Raw genomic sequence first — 20,890 nt, 5'->3', positions numbered from 1 at the left:
TGTGCTTCATTACATATTTTTTTTAATTTGTAAAAATTCTTAACAAAGAAATTTGGAGAGTTTTTGATGAATAGATTTTTTTTTTTTTGGACAGGACATCTTTATAGCTGTTTGAATTTTAGTACTAGGCAAATGAGTAGACTAAGTCTATTGCAACCCTTGCTATAGAAAATCAAGGAATCATGTTGTAATATAGTACTTGTATGTGCATTATTTAAGCTATGGTGGGACATACCTAGATTTTAGCTTCCCTTTTCCCTTTGACTGGATGCCCTTGTGTAGTTACACATTTCCTAATATTTTAAGAGTTTTTGTAATACTTATCTTCATTATCATTTTGGTTTTTAAAAATAATTTTAGTTTTAATATAGTATTGTACTATACAACACGTCTTTTCTTTTTTCCCCCTGAAACATCTTGTTTCAATTTGCTTTCTTTATGTAGTACATAGAATATTGTCATATGAAGCCTTGACTCCCTAAATATTTAAAAGCCCTGAAGTATCTGACTTTAAATATAAATACCAGAAATTTATGGATAGTGTGACTAATCATTGTAACTATTGAAACATGATTACTGTATTGAAACGAAATGATTCTCAGAATTATAGTGATATTGGATCAGGTGATAGCAGATACCCTGGAAATGAGAAGTACTTTGAGCTTTTCTCCATAAAAAATTTTTATTGAAAATGAGAATGCTTATGGATAGAGTAAGCACTTATTAGATGACTGTTGAGATACACAGCTGCGATCTATAGCATGCAGTAACAAAATCTGTTTAAGGCCTGTGTTCCCAAGGATTTGCTCTTAATATTATGTTTAAAACAGTTCACAGAAATATTATACTGATGTTATTCACATCTTTGATTTCTAAACCAAGATGTTGAAAATGTTTACATATTTTTAATTGCAGCAGTGGAAGAAACAGGAGGAGATTCTTGGAAATATAGTTTGAGGGTAAGTATTAATTGAAAGAAAAATTGATAGGGGAAAGCTTAATCCTTCTAAAGCTCTTAGTAGAGAATGACACTCTATTAAAGATTCCAAACATTTGCTGGGAGTGGTAGCTCACATCTTAATCCTAGTGATGCCAAGGCGGGAGGCTCAGTTGAGGCCAGAAGTTCAAGACTAGCCTGGTCACCGTAGCGAGATCCTGTCTCTACAAAAAGTAAAAAAAAAAAAAAAAAAAAAAAAAAAAAAGACCAGAGTGGTGGTACATACCTGTAGTTCCAGCTGTTCAGGAGTCTGAGGCAGGAGGGTTGTTTCAGCCCAAGAGGTTGAGGCTGCAGTGTGTCATAATCATACCAACCCTGTCTCTTAAAACAGAAATTAAAGATTCCAAACATTAAGTCAGACAGATAAGTAACTGTTTATAATTATAAGAAACTGTAAGAACTGTATTCATATTACATTATGAAGTTCAATCTGAGGGTTTTTTTTTTTTTGTTAACTTGGGGTTTCAAAATGAATTTTTTCTTTTTCTTTTAGTACATTGCATGGGAATAATTATCATTTTACCCATAGAAAATGTCAAAGTAGGCCAGGCGCGGTGGCACAAGCCACCTGTTGACCAGGATGGTCTCGATCTCTCGACCTCGTGATCCACCCGCCTCAGCCTCCCAAAGTGCTGGGATTACAGGCTTGAGCCACCGCGCCCGGCCTAAAAATGTTATCTTAATGTTTTTAGACTCATAGAGTTGTCAACCAGAGATTACTGGTGATTTTAAAACTTTTAAAAATTTCATTTTTTTAATGTTTAAAAGTTTCTCTTATGGATAAGTTTAAACATATTAAAAAATAAAATAATAACACGAACCCTTCATGATAACGTAGTTTATTAGTTATCAACTCACGTCTACTTTAGCTTCCTGTAAACATCCCCTAATGTTTTAAAGTAGATATCTGAGATGACACATCCTCTGACCATATTTCAGTGTGTATATCTATAATGTTCCTTTTAAAACAGTGCACAATACCTTAAAATTTAATTAAAAAATTAAATATTGTGAACCGTCTAGTGATTCAATTTTTATTTCTTTAAATTTTAAAAAATTATTTAAAAAAATTTTTGTGGTTACATAGTAGGTGTACATATTTATGGGGTACATGATATGTTTTGATACCAGCATGCAGTGTGAAATGATTCAGTAATTTTAAGAACCAAATGAATGATTTTTTTGTTTGTTTGTTTGTTTTGTTTTTTTTTTGTTTTTTGAGACGGAGTTTCGCTCTTGTCACCCAGGCTGGAGTGCAATGGCGCGATCTCGGCTCACCGCAACCTCACCGCAACCTCCGCCTCCTGGGCTCAGGCAATTCTCCTGCCTCAGCCTCCTGAGTAGCTGGGATTACAGGCATGCGCCACCATGCCCAGCTAATTTTTTTGTATTTTTAGTAGAGACGGGGTTTCACCATGTTGACCAGGATGGTCTCGATCTCTTGACCTCGTGATCCACCCGCCTCGGCCTCCTGAAGTGCTGGGATTACAGGCTTGAGCCACTGCGCCCGGCATGAATGATTTTTTAAATGTAGCTAACGCTGATTTCTGTTACTGCTTGTGTTTGTTAAGAGAAATGCTACTTTATTTGGCAAATTGGAGTTCCTGTTTTTGCTTATTTTATCATTGCTAAGAAAATACATAATTTTTGGCTGAGAGCAGTGACTCATGCCTGTAATCCCAGTACTTTGTGAGACTGAGGCAGGTGGATCACAGGGTCAGGAGATCCAGACCATCCTGGCCAAGATGGTGAAACCCTGACTCTACTAAAAACAGCGGTGAGCGGAGATCGCGCCATTGCACTCCAGCCTGGGTAACAAGAGCAAAACTCCGTCTCAAAAAAAAAAAAACAAACAAAAATTATCTGGGCATTGTGGTGCACACCTGCAGTCCCAGCTACTTGGGAGGCTGAGGCAGGAGAATCACTTGAACCCCAGAGGCAGAGGTTGACCCGAGATTATGCCACTGCACTCTAGCCTAGTGACAGAGCGAGACTTCATCTAAAAAAACCAAAAAACATAATTTTTAGCATGTTAAATCTTGGATAGTCAGCTATTTATAGTGCTGAACTATAAACGAGTGGGTACAGAATGCCTTTTAAATTTAAGGTATGATTAAAATGTACACTTTGCTCTCCATAGTTTTAAGTTTTTGAATGTATAATGACAAATAATTGAAATAAGAAAATAAACTTCGATGATGTGATTTGATTTTTCATTGTGTTGGTTACAAAAAATGTTAATCTTACCTTTTTTTTTTAACAAATCAAAAGTTAGAAACATTTTTACAGTTTTCGAACTTTAAAATTGAGTATTTGCTTTGTTATACAATTAGTCAATATAGTGTACAGCTGTTTGGATGAGAAATTTGTCTTTTTCCCTCTCCAGCCATGCACTGAAGTATTATTTATAGATATATTCCATGAATATAATCAGACTCTTACTCCTGTACTTCTAGAAATGATGCAAACCCTTCAAGGTAAGGCGTATTTTGCATTTACCTTTGAGTTGATCTATTTAATCTTTAGTTAAGAAATAGTCTGAGTGCCTACAATGCATAATTTGCTATTTCTTGGGTCATATAAAGAATATGAATTTCAGAAAAACAGAATGTGTTATTTTCCAAAGGGGTGGTATTTGAGATAGGCCTTGAATTATAGTTTGGAAAATGATAGTTAAATTTTCCTCTAATAAATTCAATAGCAGCATAAGCAAAACAGCAATCATGTTGCTTGCAGAAAGTCTATCTGGAGCATGTTTTGAGAAACAGTGAGAAAAGGTTTAAATAGTAAGTGTTAGCCTCTCTTAGAATGGTATCAATGGGAATGGAAAGAATTGATGATGGATTTGAGAGAGAATGATGATGTAAATTTTTGACACTTGATCATTTCACTTTGTACACAAGTAATTATCTGCCTGCTAACTAACATTGACTTATGATTTCTGTCTTTTCTGCTAGACTGTAAGTCCTAGGGGCATTGGTCATGTCTCTTTTGTTTACTTTATTCCCAGTGCTGGGCATATTCAGTAACTATTATTACTAGATTGACTTGGCAACTGACTGAATGTGCTAGGCAAGGAAAAGCAATCAAAGAAGATCCTAACCTTTTGAGCCTTAATAACAAGGAAACAGTTACTTCATTAGAAATGGTAGGAGATAGAGATATACTTTTGGAGTGCATACATAAAAGGAGCCTTGGGAAAAAAAAGAGGATCTCAGGGACAGAAGCTGAGATTTTTACCAATAGGGATATGAGGAAATAAAAGCCTTGTAAAAATGCCAGGTGTGGTGGTGTATCCTAGAGAAGAGCATGTTGTCAGGAGTGAGTGTTAGCCAGGCATCGTGGCTCCCTAGGAGTCCCAGACCAGCCTGGGCAACGTGGCAAATATCTCTCTCTCCAAAAATTAGGAAAATTAGCTGGGCCCGGTGGTGACTACCTATAGACCTAGCTATTCAGGAGGCTGAGGTGGGAGGGAGGATCATTTGAGCTCAGGAGGTTGAGGCTGCAGTGAGCTGAGATCACTACACTATACTCCAGCCTGAGTGACAAAGCAAGACCTTGTCTCAAAAAAAAGTTAAAAAAAAAAAATTTGTGTGGTATATAGCACATTAGCGTTTTATGGTGCGTATTTTCTAGAATATTGCTTGTCACAACATTTTTCAAATATGCAATAATGGTTTTTAATCTTGTGTTCTCTAATGATAATCATAAAACTTAGACTTTCCCTTTATACCTGTGTCCATGTTTGATACCATGAAATGTGTTGTACGTAATTGAATTGGGAAATAACACATTGTGTTTAAATGTAAAATTTTTTAAAAAAACTTTATTTGCTTTTATTGATACCTATTTTTTTTAGGACCCACAAATGTGGAAGATATGAATGCACTGTTAATCAAAGATGCTGGTATGTTAAGTGATTTAGAAACATTTATTTAATAGATGGAGAATCTGTTTTGTGGTAGATTTTATGCTGAGGGCGTTGAGATGTAAGAGTAGCTAACATACAGGAACAATCTGGTTGGGGAGATGACCAAGTAAATAGATAATGCATTGTAATAATGCTATACAGGATGGTTAATGCTAAAGTAGGTGGTGATCATCAGGTAGTTTGGTGTGTCTAGGAAAGATTTCTAAAGAAGTGTAATGGGAGAACACAAGGACAAATAGGAGTTATATGTGCGAGGAGGTGGTGGTAGAAAGAGAGTGGTGCATTCCATGGAGATGGAGCAATGGGTACAAAGACTTGAAGGAAAGAGGAGGAAGCAGAGTTAGAATTTGAATTGTGACTATTTTGGTTTAACTGGAACATTAGGTTAAGGGTTGGGTTGAGGCTGGAGAGAGTTAAGTAGGGTCCAGATCATAAAATATTACATCCATTTAGAAGCAGTCATTATTTTATAATTTGTATAGTTAGACTTAAATATTTTAGAATGAATTGTATTTTCTATTTGAAAGTAGTAAGGAATATTTAGGAAAAACATGAAGTAAGATAATTAGCGTTTCTAAAATGTCTACTTAAACAGTTTCCCTGATTAACATATTGTATGTTTCTGTTAACATATGTTTCATCCACTCATTTGCAGATCCGGTATCTGAAACCTTTAAATTTTTTTCTTAAATTTTCTTCTCAGTGTATAATGCTGTTGGATTAGCTGCTTATGAGCTCTTTGACAGTGTTGATTTTGATCAGTGGTTTAAAAACCAGCTTCTTCCAGAATTACAAGTCATTCACAATAGGCAAGTATAAAAGTTTGTATTTATTCTGCACTTATTTTACCTTATTAATGGAGACAGGAAGGCATTAAAATTGACTTACAATTTAAAAAATACAGTCGTATGAGTTAGGTAATGTCTTGTGTGGAAAAGAATAAGAATTTTGACATCTAGGAAGTATTCGACAGGAGAAAAGGAGGACTTTATGCAAAGATGAAGGAGGATGCAGGTCTCTGAGTTCAAGAAGGAAACTATGCCTAAGAAAAAGACAATTGGAGACTTAGTAGGGGATATGTCTAGTGTCAGAAATAGACTAATCAAAGTAATACCTGAAAGGTGACTGTCTTGGGATCACATAATGCATACTGCAAGTCTTTGGGAGGGGCAGCTGAGTAGGATGTAGAGGCACCATGGCAAAAATATTTGAATACACTGTAAGTTCTAATGGAGGTACCTACTTATATAGTACAGATTCATATTGCATTTAATATGAATTACGAAATGAATGAATTTAGTACATTTACTAGCACATTTGCCCAATTCTTTTTTTTTAAAACAGGGTCTCAGTCGGGAGTGCAGTGGTGCCAGCTCAACTCACTGCAACCTCTACCTCCTGGGTTCAAGTGATTCTTGTGCCTCAGCCTCCTAAGTAGCTGGGATTATAGGCACATGCCACCATGCCCAGCCAGTCCAATTCCTTTGTTTTATATGCATTTAAGCACCCGCCTATTTATTTAAATTTTAGGTATTGAATACATAAAATGGAAAAAGCTCTTTCATAGTTTTAAAAATTATTTCTTAGTTTAAAATTGGAGAATCTAAAAAAATTCTAAGAGACTTTCTTCTTAGTTTGAAGGGTACACGTCTGCTGATTCACTTCATTCTACCTGGGGCCTATCAGAATGCTTAGCATATAGTCATAGATAGTTAATATTTGTTGACTAAACTAATGAACGAATAGAAGGTCATATTTAGAGCCACAGAATTTGTAGAGCCAGGGATGTTCTAAAAGTAATTCTTAGCAGTAAGTAGCTGTTTATCTCTTCAGTTATTCAATCATTTATTTAGTTAACATATATTTTTAACTTTTGGAATTTGCCATGTCCTATATAGTAGTGGTGAATAAAACAGACTCTGACGCAGTCTGCAGTTTAGCTGTCCTTAAACCCTAGAGGCTACTTAGTGTAAGACTTTCATTGTCTAGTACAGAAGCTCCCTATGGGTGGCTATTGAGCATTTGAAATGTGCCTAGTGCAACTGAGGAAACGACTTTGCAAATTTAATTAATTTTAATTTAAAAATTAAAGCCATGTAAAATATTTATTGATTACATATTGAAATGGTAATATTTTGGATATATTGGGATATATAAAAATATTAAGATTTTACTCATTTCTCTTATAATGTGGGTACTAAAAAATTAAAATAACATATGTGGCCTGCATTATATTTCTAATGGACAAAGCTGATGTAGACCCATGTTTCTCAAACTTTGATATACATATGAGCCACCTGGTAATCTTGTTAAAGATTAGGTTTTGACTTAGGCCTGTGACAGATCAGGCAGTGTATACATTGAATAGCAATGTGATCTATGATTTTACCGCTGTTTGGACATGTCTGTGCTTCATTCTCTTTATCTGGAACAGAGTCTAATATGGCCTTAGTCCCAAAATTGATGGTTCTTTGGTGCTTTTACTTTACTTTACACAAGTGCTACTTCTGCCTGTGTTACTTGGTTCAAACAGTTCCTATCCCCTGAAATGACATTTTTTTACTTTTCAGCTCTAATACTGTTTATCTCAAAGACTTGCTTAAATTCTATCTGTCTCTGCTCATCTCATCTCTTCCTTTTCCAAAGTCCTTGTGTTTTTTAATTCCTTTAGGTATGTTATAAACTTCTTGGGGGCAGGGAATACTTACATACTTTTTTAGTAGCTTTATTTAGTTATTTTATTTCATTTAATTTTTGAGATGGGGTCTCACTTTGTCACCCAGGCTGGAGTACAGTGGCATGATGTTGGCTCACTGCAGCCTCTGCTTCCTGGGCTCAAGTGATCCTCCCACCCCTGCCTCCTGAGTAGCTGGGACCACAGGTGTGTGCCACCATGCCCAGCTATTTTTTTGTATTTTTGATTAGTGACAGGGTTTCACCATTTTGGACAGGCTGGTCTCAAACTCTTGAGCTCAAGTGATCTACCTGCTTCAGCCTCCCAAATGCTGGGATTACAATTTTTGTAACTTTAATGAGCAATTTTTTTTTTTCCTATGTGCTTGATCATCTTTTAAAACTGTAGTTTTTTGAAAGAAAAATAAAATAGTGTTTCGTTAGCTTGTTCCATTTATACCCAGAAATAATTTAGCATCTTGCCGTGAAAATTTACATAATATCAAGAAGATACTTCATGAGTGAAATTCTTGGACACAAATGTTTTAAACTTCATGATTTTTCTCCTTACCCGAACTTTCATTTCCTTTAGCAAAGATAATCAGAGAAAGAAATGTATATACATGTTATTGTAAGTGTTTTGCAAATGTTAATATGTTATTTTGGTAATCTGAGTCACATTCTGTTACTGTGTACCTCTTTGAAAATTTAGTTAAAATAACAAAATTTATATGAATGTTTTATATAAACCTAGAAGTTTCTTACATTGTTCTGAAAATAATCTTCATGCTATTAACACAATTAGAATAGAAAATTAAATATAGGAGATTCTTTTACTTTTTGGGACTTTTCCAGTTTTAGAGTTTGGGGAATTACCACTGTTTTTAGTTACTTGAGCTAAAAACAAATGGACTTGGTTTTTATGAATGTATCTACATTGTGATTCTTTAAGATAAAAGAATCAGGACTTTTACAACATATATGCCTAGGAATTTTTAAGTACTAAAAATTTTAATATTAAAAATTTGTTTAGATCAGGACATTGTGAATATTTTGTACCGTGGTACATTTAGAAGTAGTAGCCTTTAACCTTTTTTTTTTTTTTGACAGCGTCTTGCTCTGTCACCTGGCCTGGAATGCAGTAGCACAGTCTTGGCTTATTGTAACCTGTCTCCTGAGTTTCAAGGGATTCTCGTGCCTCAGCCTCATGAGAAGCTGGGACCACAGGCACATGCCCACACCCAGCTAATTTTTATGTTTTTGGTAGAGATGAGCTTTCACCATGTTGCTCAGGCTGGTCTTGAACTCCTGGCCTCAAGTGATTTGCCCTCTATGGCTTATCTCAAAGTGCTGTGATTACAAGCGTAAGCCAGCATGCCCGCTTTTAAGCGTGTATATTAAAAAATGCAGATTACATTCTTAGTACATTTTAGATTTAACTGATAAATTATACTAAATAAAATAGACCTCTTAAAATATTTAACATTTTAATTTCATGTTTTTTTTCTATTTAGGTATAAGCCATTGCGACGCAGGGTGATTTGGCTCATCGGTCAGTGGATTTCTGTGAAATTCAAGTCTGACTTAAGACCCATGCTTTATGAAGCAATCTGTAACTTGCTTCAAGATCAAGATTTAGTGGTATGTTTTTTCAGTGCCTTAAAAGAGTTAGTTTTTAAAGTTTCACCAGTGCTAATAATTAAGTTCACAACAGTTTATGCCTTTCTTTAGAATGCGTATGGCCTTTCACTGTACTAGTTATTTCTTTTTGAGCAGCTTGATTTGAGGGTGGAAAATCTTTTGATTATCGTTTGCCCTTTCCATTACTAGCCATTGAAAAAAAATTTAAGCTCTACTATTCTAAAGTAATATTTAATTTCTTAGTAAGAAAAAAAGGCAGTTAAAAAAATCCCTTTATAGCTTACATATTATTTGTAAAATTCAGGATAGACTTTGGCATTGAGATAGCATAATGATTTATTTCATCTTTACTGTTGATTCTTTGTCCCTCATTTGTGAAAAAATTTTTAAGCCTTTGGAATTATTGGATTCTTTTAAGGAATTTTTCTTTCTTATGTATTCACATAATATTCTTGATTTTGTGTTACTGAAAACTTGATAGTAAGCTCTTTGTTGCTTTTTCCCCCTTCAGAGCAGTAGGTTTGCTGCTTTATTATAAAATTACTGAAACAGTAGTAGCAATTTTACAGGCCTGTGATTTTAAGAAGTTTAAATTGTAAAGAATAGTTTTCTTCCTTTTTTCCTGCTGGTGCTTTACCATATGCCTGAGTGAATATATTAGTGACTTAATGTATACGTGTTTGTTGTCTTTTCCTGATTTTCAATTTGTTTTAGATAAAATTAAGTGATTTTTTAAAATTCTCCCCCGAGTTGTGCTAAGATCTTTTTAAATCATTCTCCCCTTATTCCCCCACCAATCTTATTTTTTGTATGAACCTGCCTAGTTTTTGCCTTTTAGCAAAGGCTTGAACTGTAGTTCTCTTTTTTACATATGCTCTCATAAAGAAAACTACATGTAGTGTTCACTAAAGAAAAACATAATTAGGTAAATTTGTTACAGAAACACAATACATTCCGAAAGCAAATAGAACTGATCTTTGGGTTTTCTACCTAAGTATTATCTGCTTTGTGTAAATAATTTGGGAATTTAAGTACTATTCTGTAATTATTAAATAGTATAAGCATGGAAAGTTACAAGAGAGACTTATTTTTATTGGGTTTATATTCTTAGAAATGTATTAATTTAACAAGCTATTTCTAAAATTTCTATTTGCTGAAATTAATTTTCTTTTGTAATAGCTTTACAGTAAAACAATAAGATTTAAATTTTTCTTTCCTAGTTGGAAATACTATTTTCTCTTCTGTAAGAGAAAAGATAGTAAATGATGTATGCATGTTTTACAGAAGGGTTAAATTTCAGTTAAATTTTCTTTGGGAAATAGAGAAATTGCTTGGATTTTTCTTTATTCTTTTCTCTTTTTTTTTTGGGTGGAAAGGAAGACTGAGTCTCTCTCTGTTGCACAGGTTGTAGTGCAGTGGTACGATCACGGCTCATTGTGGCCTCTATGTCGTGGGCTCAGCTGATCCTCCCACCTCAGCCTCCTAGTTATCTGGGACTACAGGCATGTGCCACTACACCTAGCTAATTTTTCTTTTCTTTCTTTTTTCTCTTTTTTGAGGGGGTAACAGAATCTTGCTCTGTTGCCCAGGCTAGAGTGCAGTGATGCAATCTTGGTTCACTGCGACCTCTGCCTCCTGGGTTCAAGCAATTCTCCTGCCTCAGCCTCCCGAGTAACTGGTACTACAGATGCACGCCACCATGCTCAGCTAATTTTTTGTCTTTTAGTAGAGACCAGGTTTTACCATGTTACTCAGGCTGGTCTTGAACTCCTTTGCTTTAATTTTGAACCTTTGAGAAATGCTAGCTAATGTAATGTGGGGAGATACTTTATACATGCATATATATATATACAATAGTGTACAACCATATAGAGACATGTATGTATATGCAAACATACATTTTTATATATATAAACATATACACAAACACACATTGTGTAGGTATGTGTATACATGTGTGTCATGTGATTAAGTCAAATTGTTATGCTTAGGAAAAATTAACAATATTACAAACAAACCAAAAAATATGTCACCCTATTTGTATTCTATTTCCCTAGATCAGACAATAATTCTGTATTGTCACACAGCTATCAGAATAGATGTTCTCTACCCAGTGGCCTCCGATGTTATAAAATTTCTGAAGTCCTATTAACTGGAGAATTTGCTTCCTCCAGTTGCTGCTCTGCTTCTTCTGTGTCACAAGCATGTAGATCCTGATGAATTCAATTCCTTTCTGGCTTTCAGAATCTGCATTCTCTTTCCTAAGTGCTGCTGATAAGGAGTTGGGGTACATTTGGTATTGATCCACTACAGTTGTCCATGGCTATTCTTTTGTTGTTAGGAGGAGACTGGCTATGACAGAAGTAGCTGTTAATTTTTTTTCTTTTTTTGGCTGCTCCATAGAAAGGGTGGGGCTACCCCATAGACAAGGTTTTTGTCAATAAAAAAATTCAGCAACTAACATAATAAGCACTTGTGTGCTTATCACCCATATTTTCATTTGCAGTATTTTTCCACATACATTTCATATCTTTTATTTAAGAAATAAAATATTACAAATGCAATCAAATTCCTCTGTCTCTTTCTAGTGTCATTCTATTGTCTTCATTAAGAAGAGATTTTAAATTTTAATAGCTTTATTGATTACTTTTTTTTTTTTTTTTTTTGAGACAAGGTTTTGCTCTGTCGCCCAGGCTAGTTTGCGGTGGTGAGATCACAGCTCACTGCAGCCTCAGCACCCCAGGGCTCAAGCAATCATCCCACCTCAGCCTCTCAAGTAGCTGGGACTACGGGTGTGTACCACCACGCCTGGCTAATTTTTAATTTTTTTTCTAGAGAGGAGGTCTCCTGTGTTGCCTAGGTTGCTCAAGAAGTCTGAACTCAAGCTGTCTTCCCACCTTGGCCTCCCAAAGTGTTGGGGTTATAGGCATTAGCCACTGAGCCTGTAAGAAATCCTTTTCTTCACTCTTGGTTCTTTATTCTCTCTTGAATTTAATTTTGAGTGATGTGAAATAAGATTCCATCTTTCTTTTTTAAAAAATAAGTATAGCACCACTATGATTCATTGAATAATGTATAGTTTTTGTTGGTGGTCCATAGGTCTATCTCTGTCATATCCCATGTTTGCATGTCGATCTGTTTCTGGATTTTGTTCCATTTCATTGATTTACTTGCATATCTCTGCTTGAATATTGTGTTTGTTTTTTTTTAAACAGCTTTATAGAACATGTTTCCTTCATACCTGGTAGGAAACATGTTCTTGTAACTTTCAGTACCCACAGATTTTTCGTAGTTGATGGAAGATGAAGTACTGCTTTCATTAGCCATGATTTTTGTGTATTGTCCAGTGTTTGTTCTTACTGTTAATTGACCACCTCTTTACACTTATTGTTAACAGACTACTCCTTTGAAGCCCACCAGTAGTTCCTTGTAATTCCTTGTGCCATAATTTGAGAACTACTGACCTGGATTCTATACAACAGAACAAAACACCTTCTAAAAACATCTTTTACACTCTCCCTTCCTTTCCCCTTTGTAACATACTAGTTAGTAGATACAGTGCTTATGACAAGTTTTGGGTTTTAGGATGTTATTTGAATTACTAAATTTTAGGTCAGAGGAACCTTCTTTTCCCAGGACTTCAGATGATTCTTTAAGCAGAATACTTTGTTTATAAACTGGGCTTTAGGTTGTATGGTTTCTGAACCAATTATATCTTTATTTCAGAAATTCAAAATAAGTTTTTAGAAGTTTTTAGCTGGGCACAGTGGCTCAAGCCTGTAATCCCAGCACTTTGGGAGGTCAAAGTGGGTGGATCACCTGAGCCTGGCCAACATGGGGGAACCCCATCTCTGCTAGAGATAGAAAAATTACCTGGGCATGGTTGTGGGCACCTGTAGTCCCAGCTACTTGGGAGGCTGGGGCAGCAGAATTGCTCCAACCTGGCAGGTGGAGGTTGCAGTGAGCCAAGATCACACTGTCACACTCCATCTTGGGAAACAGAGCAAGAATCCATCTCAAAAGAAAACAAAAAGAAATTTTTAGAAAGTTTTACTTAGATTATTCAAACCTCAGTAAAAGAAGCAGTAAATTACTAGAAAATCAGCATTAGTATAATCTTTCACTTTTGTGAAAGCCTGTGTAAGATATAAACTGTGGTATAATCAGAAAACCTGTAGTTTGAGGGTGTGGTGTGGTTGTTTGTGAACAATGGCCGTCTTCATGGGCACGTTGACCGCCAGCATAGACAAATGGTCATGTGCTATTTCGAGACAAGGATATATTCTGGGAAATGCGTTGTTAGGCGATTTCCTCATTGTGCGGACATCATTTAATGTGCTTTTATGCAATCCAAGATAGTATAGGCTATCTAGGCTGTGGGTAAAACCAGTATAGCATGTTACTGTACTAAATACATTAGGCAGTTGTAACACAATGGTAAGTATTTGTATGTCTAAACATAGAAAAGGTACGGTAAGAACATAGTATAAAAGATAAAAATGTTACACCTCTGTAGGTCGCTTAACTTGAATAGAGCTTACAGGCTTGGCAGTTGCTCTCGATGAGGCAGTGAATGAAAGATGAGTGAATGTGAAAGCACAGTACATTAATGTGTACCACTGTAGACTTCATAAACACTGTACACTTAGGCTACACTAAATATATTGGAAAATATTCTTTCTTAACAATAAATTAACCACAGCTTACTGTAACTTTTTTACTTTAAATTTTTTAAACTTTATTTTATTATTTTATTTTTAAATTATTTTTATTGCGTTTTAGGTTTTGGGGTACATGTGAAGAACATGTAAGATTGTTGCATAGGTACACACATGGCAGTGTGGTTTGCTGCCTTCCTCCCCATCACCTATATCTGGCATTTCTCCCCATGTTATCCCTCCCCAACTCCCTGCCCTCTGCTGTTCCTCCCCTTTTCCCCCCCGCAATACCCCAATGTGTGATATTCCCCTCCCTGTGTCCATGTGTTTTCATTGCTCAACACCCACCTATGAGTGAGAACATGCGGTGTTTGATTTTCTGTTCTTGTGTCAGTTTGCTGAGAATGATGGTTTCCAGGTTCATCCATGTTCCTACAAAGGACATAAACTCGTGGTTTTTTATGGCCGCATAATATTCCATGGTGTATATGTGCCACATTTTCCCTGTCCAGTCTATCATTGATGGGCATTTGGGTTGGTTCCAAGTCTTTTTTATTGAAAACAGTGCTGCAGTGAACATTTGTGTGCATGTGTCCTTACAATAGAACGATTTATAATCCTTTGGATATATACGCAGTAATGGGATTGCTGGGTCAAATGGAATTTCTATTTCTAGGTCCTTTAGGAATCGCCACACTGTCTTCCACAATGGTTGAACTAATTTACACTCCCACCAACAGTGTAAAAGTGTTCTTATTTGTCCACATTTTCTCCAGCATCTGTTATCTCCAGATTTTTTAATGATCGCCATTCTAACTGGTGTGAGATGATGTCTCAACGTAGTTTTGATTTGCATTTCTCTAATGACCAGTGATGATGAGCATTTTTTCATATGTTTGTTGGCCTCGTCAGTGTCTTCTTTAGTAAAATGTCTGTTCATATCCTTTGCCCACTTTTGAATGGGCTTGTTTTTTGTGTGTAAATCTGTTTTAGTTCTTTGTAGATTTGGATATTAGCCCTTTGTCAGATGGGTAGATTGCAAAAAATTTTTCCCATTCTGTTGGTTGCCGATTCATTCTAATGACTGTTTCTTTTGCTGTGCAGAAGCTATGGAGTTTGATTAGGTCCCATTTGTCTATTTAGACTTTTGTTGCCAATTCTTTTGGTGTTTTAGTCATGAAGTCCTTGCCTACACCTATGTCCTGAATGGTTTTGCCTAGATTTTCTTCTAGGGTTTTTATGGTGTTAGGTCTTATGTTTAAGTCTTTAATGCATCTGGAGTTAATTTTAGTGTAAGTTGTCAGGAAGGGGTCCAGTTTCTTCTTTCTGCAGATGGCTAGCCAGTTTTTCCAACACCATTTATTAAACAGGGAATCCTTTCCCCGTTGCTTGTTTTTGTCAGGTTTGTCAAAGATCAGATGGTTGTAGATGTGTGGTGTTGCCTCTGAGGCCTCTATTCTGTTCCATTGGTCTATATCTCTGTTTTGGTACCCATACCATACTTTTTTGATTACTATAGCCTTGTAGTATAGTTTAAGTCAGGTAGTGTGATGCCTCCAGCTTTGTTTTTTTTGCTTAGAATTGACTTGGCTATGCAGGCTCTCTTTTGGTTCCATATGAAGTTTAAGGTGTTTTTTCTAGTTCTGTGAAGAAGGTCATTGGTAGCTTGATGGGGATAGTGTGAATCTGTAAAGTACTTTGGGCAGTATGGCCATTTTCACGATACTGATTCTTCCTAACCATGAGCATGGAATGTTTCTCCATCTGTTTGTATCCTCTCTTATTTCATTGAGCAGTGGTTTGTAGTTCTCCTTGAACAGGACCTTTACGTTCTTTGATAGTTGTATTCCTACGTATTTTATTCTTTTTTTGTAGCAATTGTGAATGATCAGTTTGTACTTGATTTGGCTCTCTTTAAGTCTGTTATTGGTGTATAGGAATGCTTGTGATTTCTGCACATTGATTTTGTATCCTGAGAGTTTGCTGAAGTTGCTTATGAGTTTAAGGAGATTTTGGGCTGAGACAATGGGGCCTTTTAAATATACAATCCTGTCATCTGCAAATAGAGACAATTAAACTCTCTCCTTTCCTATTTGAATACCCTTTATTTCTTTTTCTTCCCTGATTGCTCTGGCTAGAACTTCCGGTACTATATTGAATAGGAGTGGTGAGAGAGGGCACCCTTGTCTAGTGCCAGATTTCAAAGGGAACGCTTCCAGTTTTTACCTATTCAGTATGATGCTGGCTGTGGGTTTGTCCTAAATAGCTTTTATTATTTTGAGATACGTTCCATCTATACCTAGTTTATTGAGGGTTTTTAGCATAGAGGCCTGTTGAATTTTGTCAAAGGCCTTCTCTGCATCAATTGAGATAATTGTGGTTTTTGTCTTTGGTTCCGTTTATGGTGAATTACGTTTATGGGCTTTCGTTACGTTGAACCAGCCATGCGTCCCCGGGATGAAGCCTACTTGATCGTGGTGGATAAACTTTTTGATGTGGTATTGCAGTCGGTTTGCCAGTATTTTATTGAAGATTTTTGCATCTAAGTTCATCATGTATATTGGTCTGAAGTTTGCTTTTCTTGTTGAGTCTCTGCCGGATTTTGGTATCAGGATGATGTTGGTCTCAAAAAAGGATCTGGAAAGGATTCCCTCTTTTTGGATTATTTGGAATGGTTTCAGAAGGAATGGTACCAGCTTCTCTTTGTACGTCTCGTAGAATTCAGCTGTAAACGCATCTGGACCTGGGCTTTTTTTGGTTGATAGACTGTTGACTGCTGTCTCACCTTAAGCCCTTGTTATCGGTCTATTCAGGGTTTCCGCTTCTTCCTGGTTTAGGCTTCGAGGATGCAAGTGTCCGGGAATTTATCCATTTCTTCCAGGTTTACTAGTTTATGTGCGTAGAGTTGTTTGTAATAATCTCTGATGATGGTTTGTATTTCTGTGGAATCAGTGTTAATATCCCCTTTATTGTTTTTTATTCCATCTATTTGATTAGTCTCTCTTTTCTTTTTTATTAATCTGGCTAGTGGACTGTTTTGTTGATCTTTTCAAAAAACCAGCTCCTGGATTTATTGATTTTTTTAAGGGTTTTTTGTGTCTGTATCTCCTTCAGTTGTGCTCTGATCTTAGTTATTTTTTGCCTTCTGCTAGCTTTTGAGTTTTTTTGTTCTTGCTCCTCTAGCTCTTTCAATTTTGATGATAGGGTGTCAATTATAGATCTTTCCTTCCTTCTCATGTGGGCATTTATTACTATATATTTTCCTCTAGAGACTGCTTTAAATATGTCCCAGAGATTGTGGTATGTTGTGGCTTCATTCTTGTTGGTTTTGAATAACATCTTTATTTCTGCCTTCATTTCATTGTTTATCCGGTCAACATTCAAGAGCCAGTTGTTCAGTTTTCATGAAGCTGTGCGGTTCTGAGTTCGTTTCTGAATTCTGATTTCTAACTTGATTGCCCTGTGGTCTGAGAGACTGTGATGATTTCCATTCTTTTGCATTTGCTGAGGAGTGATTTACTTCCAATTATGTGGTCAATTTTAGAGTAGGTCTGATGTGGTGCTGAGATGAATGTATATCCTGTGGAGTTGGTGTGGAGAGTTCTGTAAATGTCTATTAGGTTTGCTTGGTCCAGGTCTGAGTTCAAGTACTGGATATCCTCATTAATTTTCTGTCTCACTGATCTGTCTAATACTGACTGTGGGGTGTTGAAGTCTAGCACAATTATTGTGTGGGAGTCTAAGTCTCTTTGTAAGTCATTAAGAACTTGCCTTATGTATCTGGGTGCTCCTGTATTGGGTGCGTATATATTTAGGATCCTTAGCTCTTCTTGTTGCATTGATCCTTTTACCATTATGTAATGTCCTTCTTTGTCTCTTTTGATGTTTGCTACTTTAAACCTATTTTATCAGAGATGAGAATTGCAACTCCTGCTTTTTTTTTTTTTTTGCTTTCCATTTGTTTGGTAAATCTTCCTCCATCCCTTTATTTTGAGCCTTTGTGTATCCTTGCATGTGAGATAGGTTTCCTGGATACAGCACACCAATGGGTTTTGGCTTTTTATCCAATTTACTGTCTGTGTCTTTTGATTGGGGCATTTAGCCCATTTACATTTAGGGTTAATATTGTTAAGTGTGAATTTGATCCTGCCATTTTGATGCTAGCTGTTTGTTTTGCCTATTAGTTGATGCAGTTTCTTCATTGTGTTGATGCTCTTTACCATTTGGTATGTTTTTGGAGTGGCTGGTGCTGGTCGTTTCTTTCTGTGTTTAGTGCTTCTTTCAGGAACTCTTGTAAAGCAGGCCTTGTGGTGATGAAATCTCTGAGTAATTGCTTGTTCATAAAGGTATTTATTTCTCCTTTGCTTATGAGGCTTAGTTTGGCTAGATATGAAATTCTAGGTTGAAAGTTCTTTTCTTTAAGGGTGTTGACTATTAGCTCCCACTCTCTCTGGCTTATAGTGTTTCTTCTGAGAGATCCTCTGTGAGTCTGATGGGCTTCCCTTTGTGAGTAACCAGACCTTTTTCTCTGGCTGCCCTTAGCATTTTCTCCTTCATTTCAATCCTGATCTATTTGACGATTATGTGCCTTGGGGTTGCTCTTCTTGAGGAATATCTTTGTGGTGTTCTCTCTGTTTCCTGGACTTGAATATTGGCCTGCCTTGCTAGTTTGGGGACTTTAAAAGTTTTTTTAAAGTTCTTGATTTCCTTTGTAACAGCAATTAGCTTAAAATACACATACATTTTACATCTGTGCAAAAACATTTTCTTTTGTTACGTCCTTATTCTGTAAACGTCTCATAAGTTTTTTCCACTTTTAATAATTTTTCTTAAAATCTAAGTCAGAGACACAAACACATTTGCCTAGACCTATGCAAGGTTAGGATCATCAATAACATTGTCTTCCACCTCCACATCTTGTCCCACTAGAAGATCTTCCAAGGCATTAACACACATGGCGTTGTCCTCTCTTATGAAAACAATGCCTTCTTCTGGGCTAGGTGCAGTAGCTCACACCTGTAAGCCAAGCACTTTGGAAGGCCAAGGTGGACGAATTGCTTGAGCCCGGGAATTCAAGACCAGCTTGGACAACGTGGTGAAACCCTGTCTTTACAAAAAAAAAATACAAAAATTAGCCAGATATGGTGGCATGTGCCTGTAGTTCCAGCTGCTGGGGAGGCTGAGGTGGGAGGATTGCTTGAGCCTAAGAAGTCACGCCGTTGCAGTTCCAGCCTGGGTGACAGAGTCAGACTCTGTCTCAAACAAACAAACAAACAACAACAAAAAATGCCTTCTTCTGTTATGTCTCCTTAAGGATCTGCCTGAGGAAGTTTTACAGTTAACTTTAAAAGAAAAGAAAAAAAATATGATAGAGGAATATATTCTAAAATAACAATAAAAAGTATAGCATAGCATATACATATAGTATAGCATATAGCATATACATACATATAGTATAGCATATACATATAAGCCAGTAACATAGTTGCTTATTTTCATTATCAAGTATTAAACACTACTGAACATAATTGTATATGCTATGGTTTTGTTTTGTAACTAGACAGGGTCTCACTGTGTCACCCTGAGTGGAGTACAGTGGTGTGATCATAGCTTATTGCAGCCTTCAATTTCTGGCTGAAGTGATCCTCACCGCTTCAACTTCCTAAGTAGCTAGGACTACAGGTGCATGACTTCATGTCTGCCTGATATTTTGATTTTTTTTTGGTAGAGTAGATCTCTTTATGTTGCCCAGGCTGGGCTGCTCTCAAACTTTTAGCCTCAGGCAGTTTTCCCTCCATGACCTCCAAAAGTATTGAGATTTTAGGTGTGAGCAACTACACCAGGCCATGTCTATTTTGTACTTTTATACTGCTGTATGTGCCTTAGATTTGTTTACACCAGCATCAGTGCAAATGCATGAGTAATGTGATGTGTTGTGACAGCCATCACATCATTATGTATGGGAATTTTTAACTCAGTTATAATCTTATGAGACTACTTTTGTAAATGCAGTATGTTGTTGACTAATACATAATTCTGTGATGCCTAACTGTAGTGAATTTTCAAAAATGGAAAGTTACTAAGGGGAGTTTAATGAGGTACTTTCAGTGGCATGGAGAAGACTGTGGCAAAGCCAGTGTTTAGTATAGTAAGTACAGCTGGGATCGGGACAGAGGTATTACAAGGTACTTTGAAACTCTCCTGTTTTTCCACTCTTGTGCATTTTATGGGTCTTTCAGATTTGTCAGTTTTTCTTTTATACACTCTCTGTTTTCTTTTTCTATTTACCTATTCTTTGTATCTCAAAAACACTGCTATAGATCTTAAGCTCTCAGCTAGTCTGTGTTTTGAAAAATTCCAGAATGAATTCTGAATTCAGTGATATTCACCAAATATAAATTCACAGGAAATATAAAATAATCTGTATTTGAGATATCAAAATATTTGAGCTATCTAAAACCAAGAAGAAAGGAAACTTTAGTAACTTCCCTATAGTCGGTTTTGGGTTTATAATTGATATGTCTATCAGTTATATATGAAAATGACCTTGATAATTTTTTTTCTTGAAAGGAGATTAAATATTTATTTTTCTTTTATCTTTGGTCCTTGATTCAGGAGGAGATGAATAAATCAAAGGTGGTTTTTTCCTTTTAGGAAACTTATTGATACATACATTTCAGAAGGATGATATCAGATTATATAATTAGGTGGTACTAATATATAGGATAGTATAGCATAATATCATTTATATTAGTATTTCTTATGCCTGGCGTGAAATCACGTCTTAGAAAATGGTTATTGAAAGAATTAGGAGTAGGGATACGAAAGAACCCAAGAATGAGGATGGCTTTTTAAATAATTGAATTATGAAATCATTATTTTATTTCTCCTTAGCGTATTATTCTTTTGTGTCTCCCTTTTTTACATTTTCCTGGTGGTCTTAAGTCCCTGAGACACTGCTGTTTCTTTCTGGCCCCAACACCATGCTGA

At 36.1% G+C, this 20,890-nt stretch overlaps 1 protein-coding gene across 3 annotated transcripts in view; it reads left to right on the top strand.

Moving 5' to 3' along the window:
• IPO11 (importin 11) overlaps nucleotides 1-20,890 on the top strand; it is a 211,850-nt gene that overhangs the window by 71,259 nt on the left and 119,701 nt on the right. For all 3 annotated transcript variants that reach the window (XM_003925805.4, XM_074385585.1, XM_074385598.1), the window contains 5 exons: nucleotides 916-959; nucleotides 3,384-3,474; nucleotides 4,857-4,904; nucleotides 5,632-5,737; nucleotides 9,116-9,242. In XM_003925805.4, coding sequence (XP_003925854.1) covers nucleotides 916-959; nucleotides 3,384-3,474; nucleotides 4,857-4,904; nucleotides 5,632-5,737; nucleotides 9,116-9,242 — 416 coding nt within the window. The remainder of the gene's footprint in view (nucleotides 1-915; nucleotides 960-3,383; nucleotides 3,475-4,856; nucleotides 4,905-5,631; nucleotides 5,738-9,115; nucleotides 9,243-20,890) is intronic.

Source organism: Saimiri boliviensis, chromosome 1 (assembly GCF_048565385.1).
Source record: "Saimiri boliviensis isolate mSaiBol1 chromosome 1, mSaiBol1.pri, whole genome shotgun sequence".
In the NCBI taxonomy this organism is placed as follows: Eukaryota; Metazoa; Chordata; class Mammalia; order Primates; family Cebidae; genus Saimiri; species Saimiri boliviensis.
Note: the sequence above shows the minus strand (reverse complement) of the source record. Positions and strands in the feature narration are given on the sequence as shown.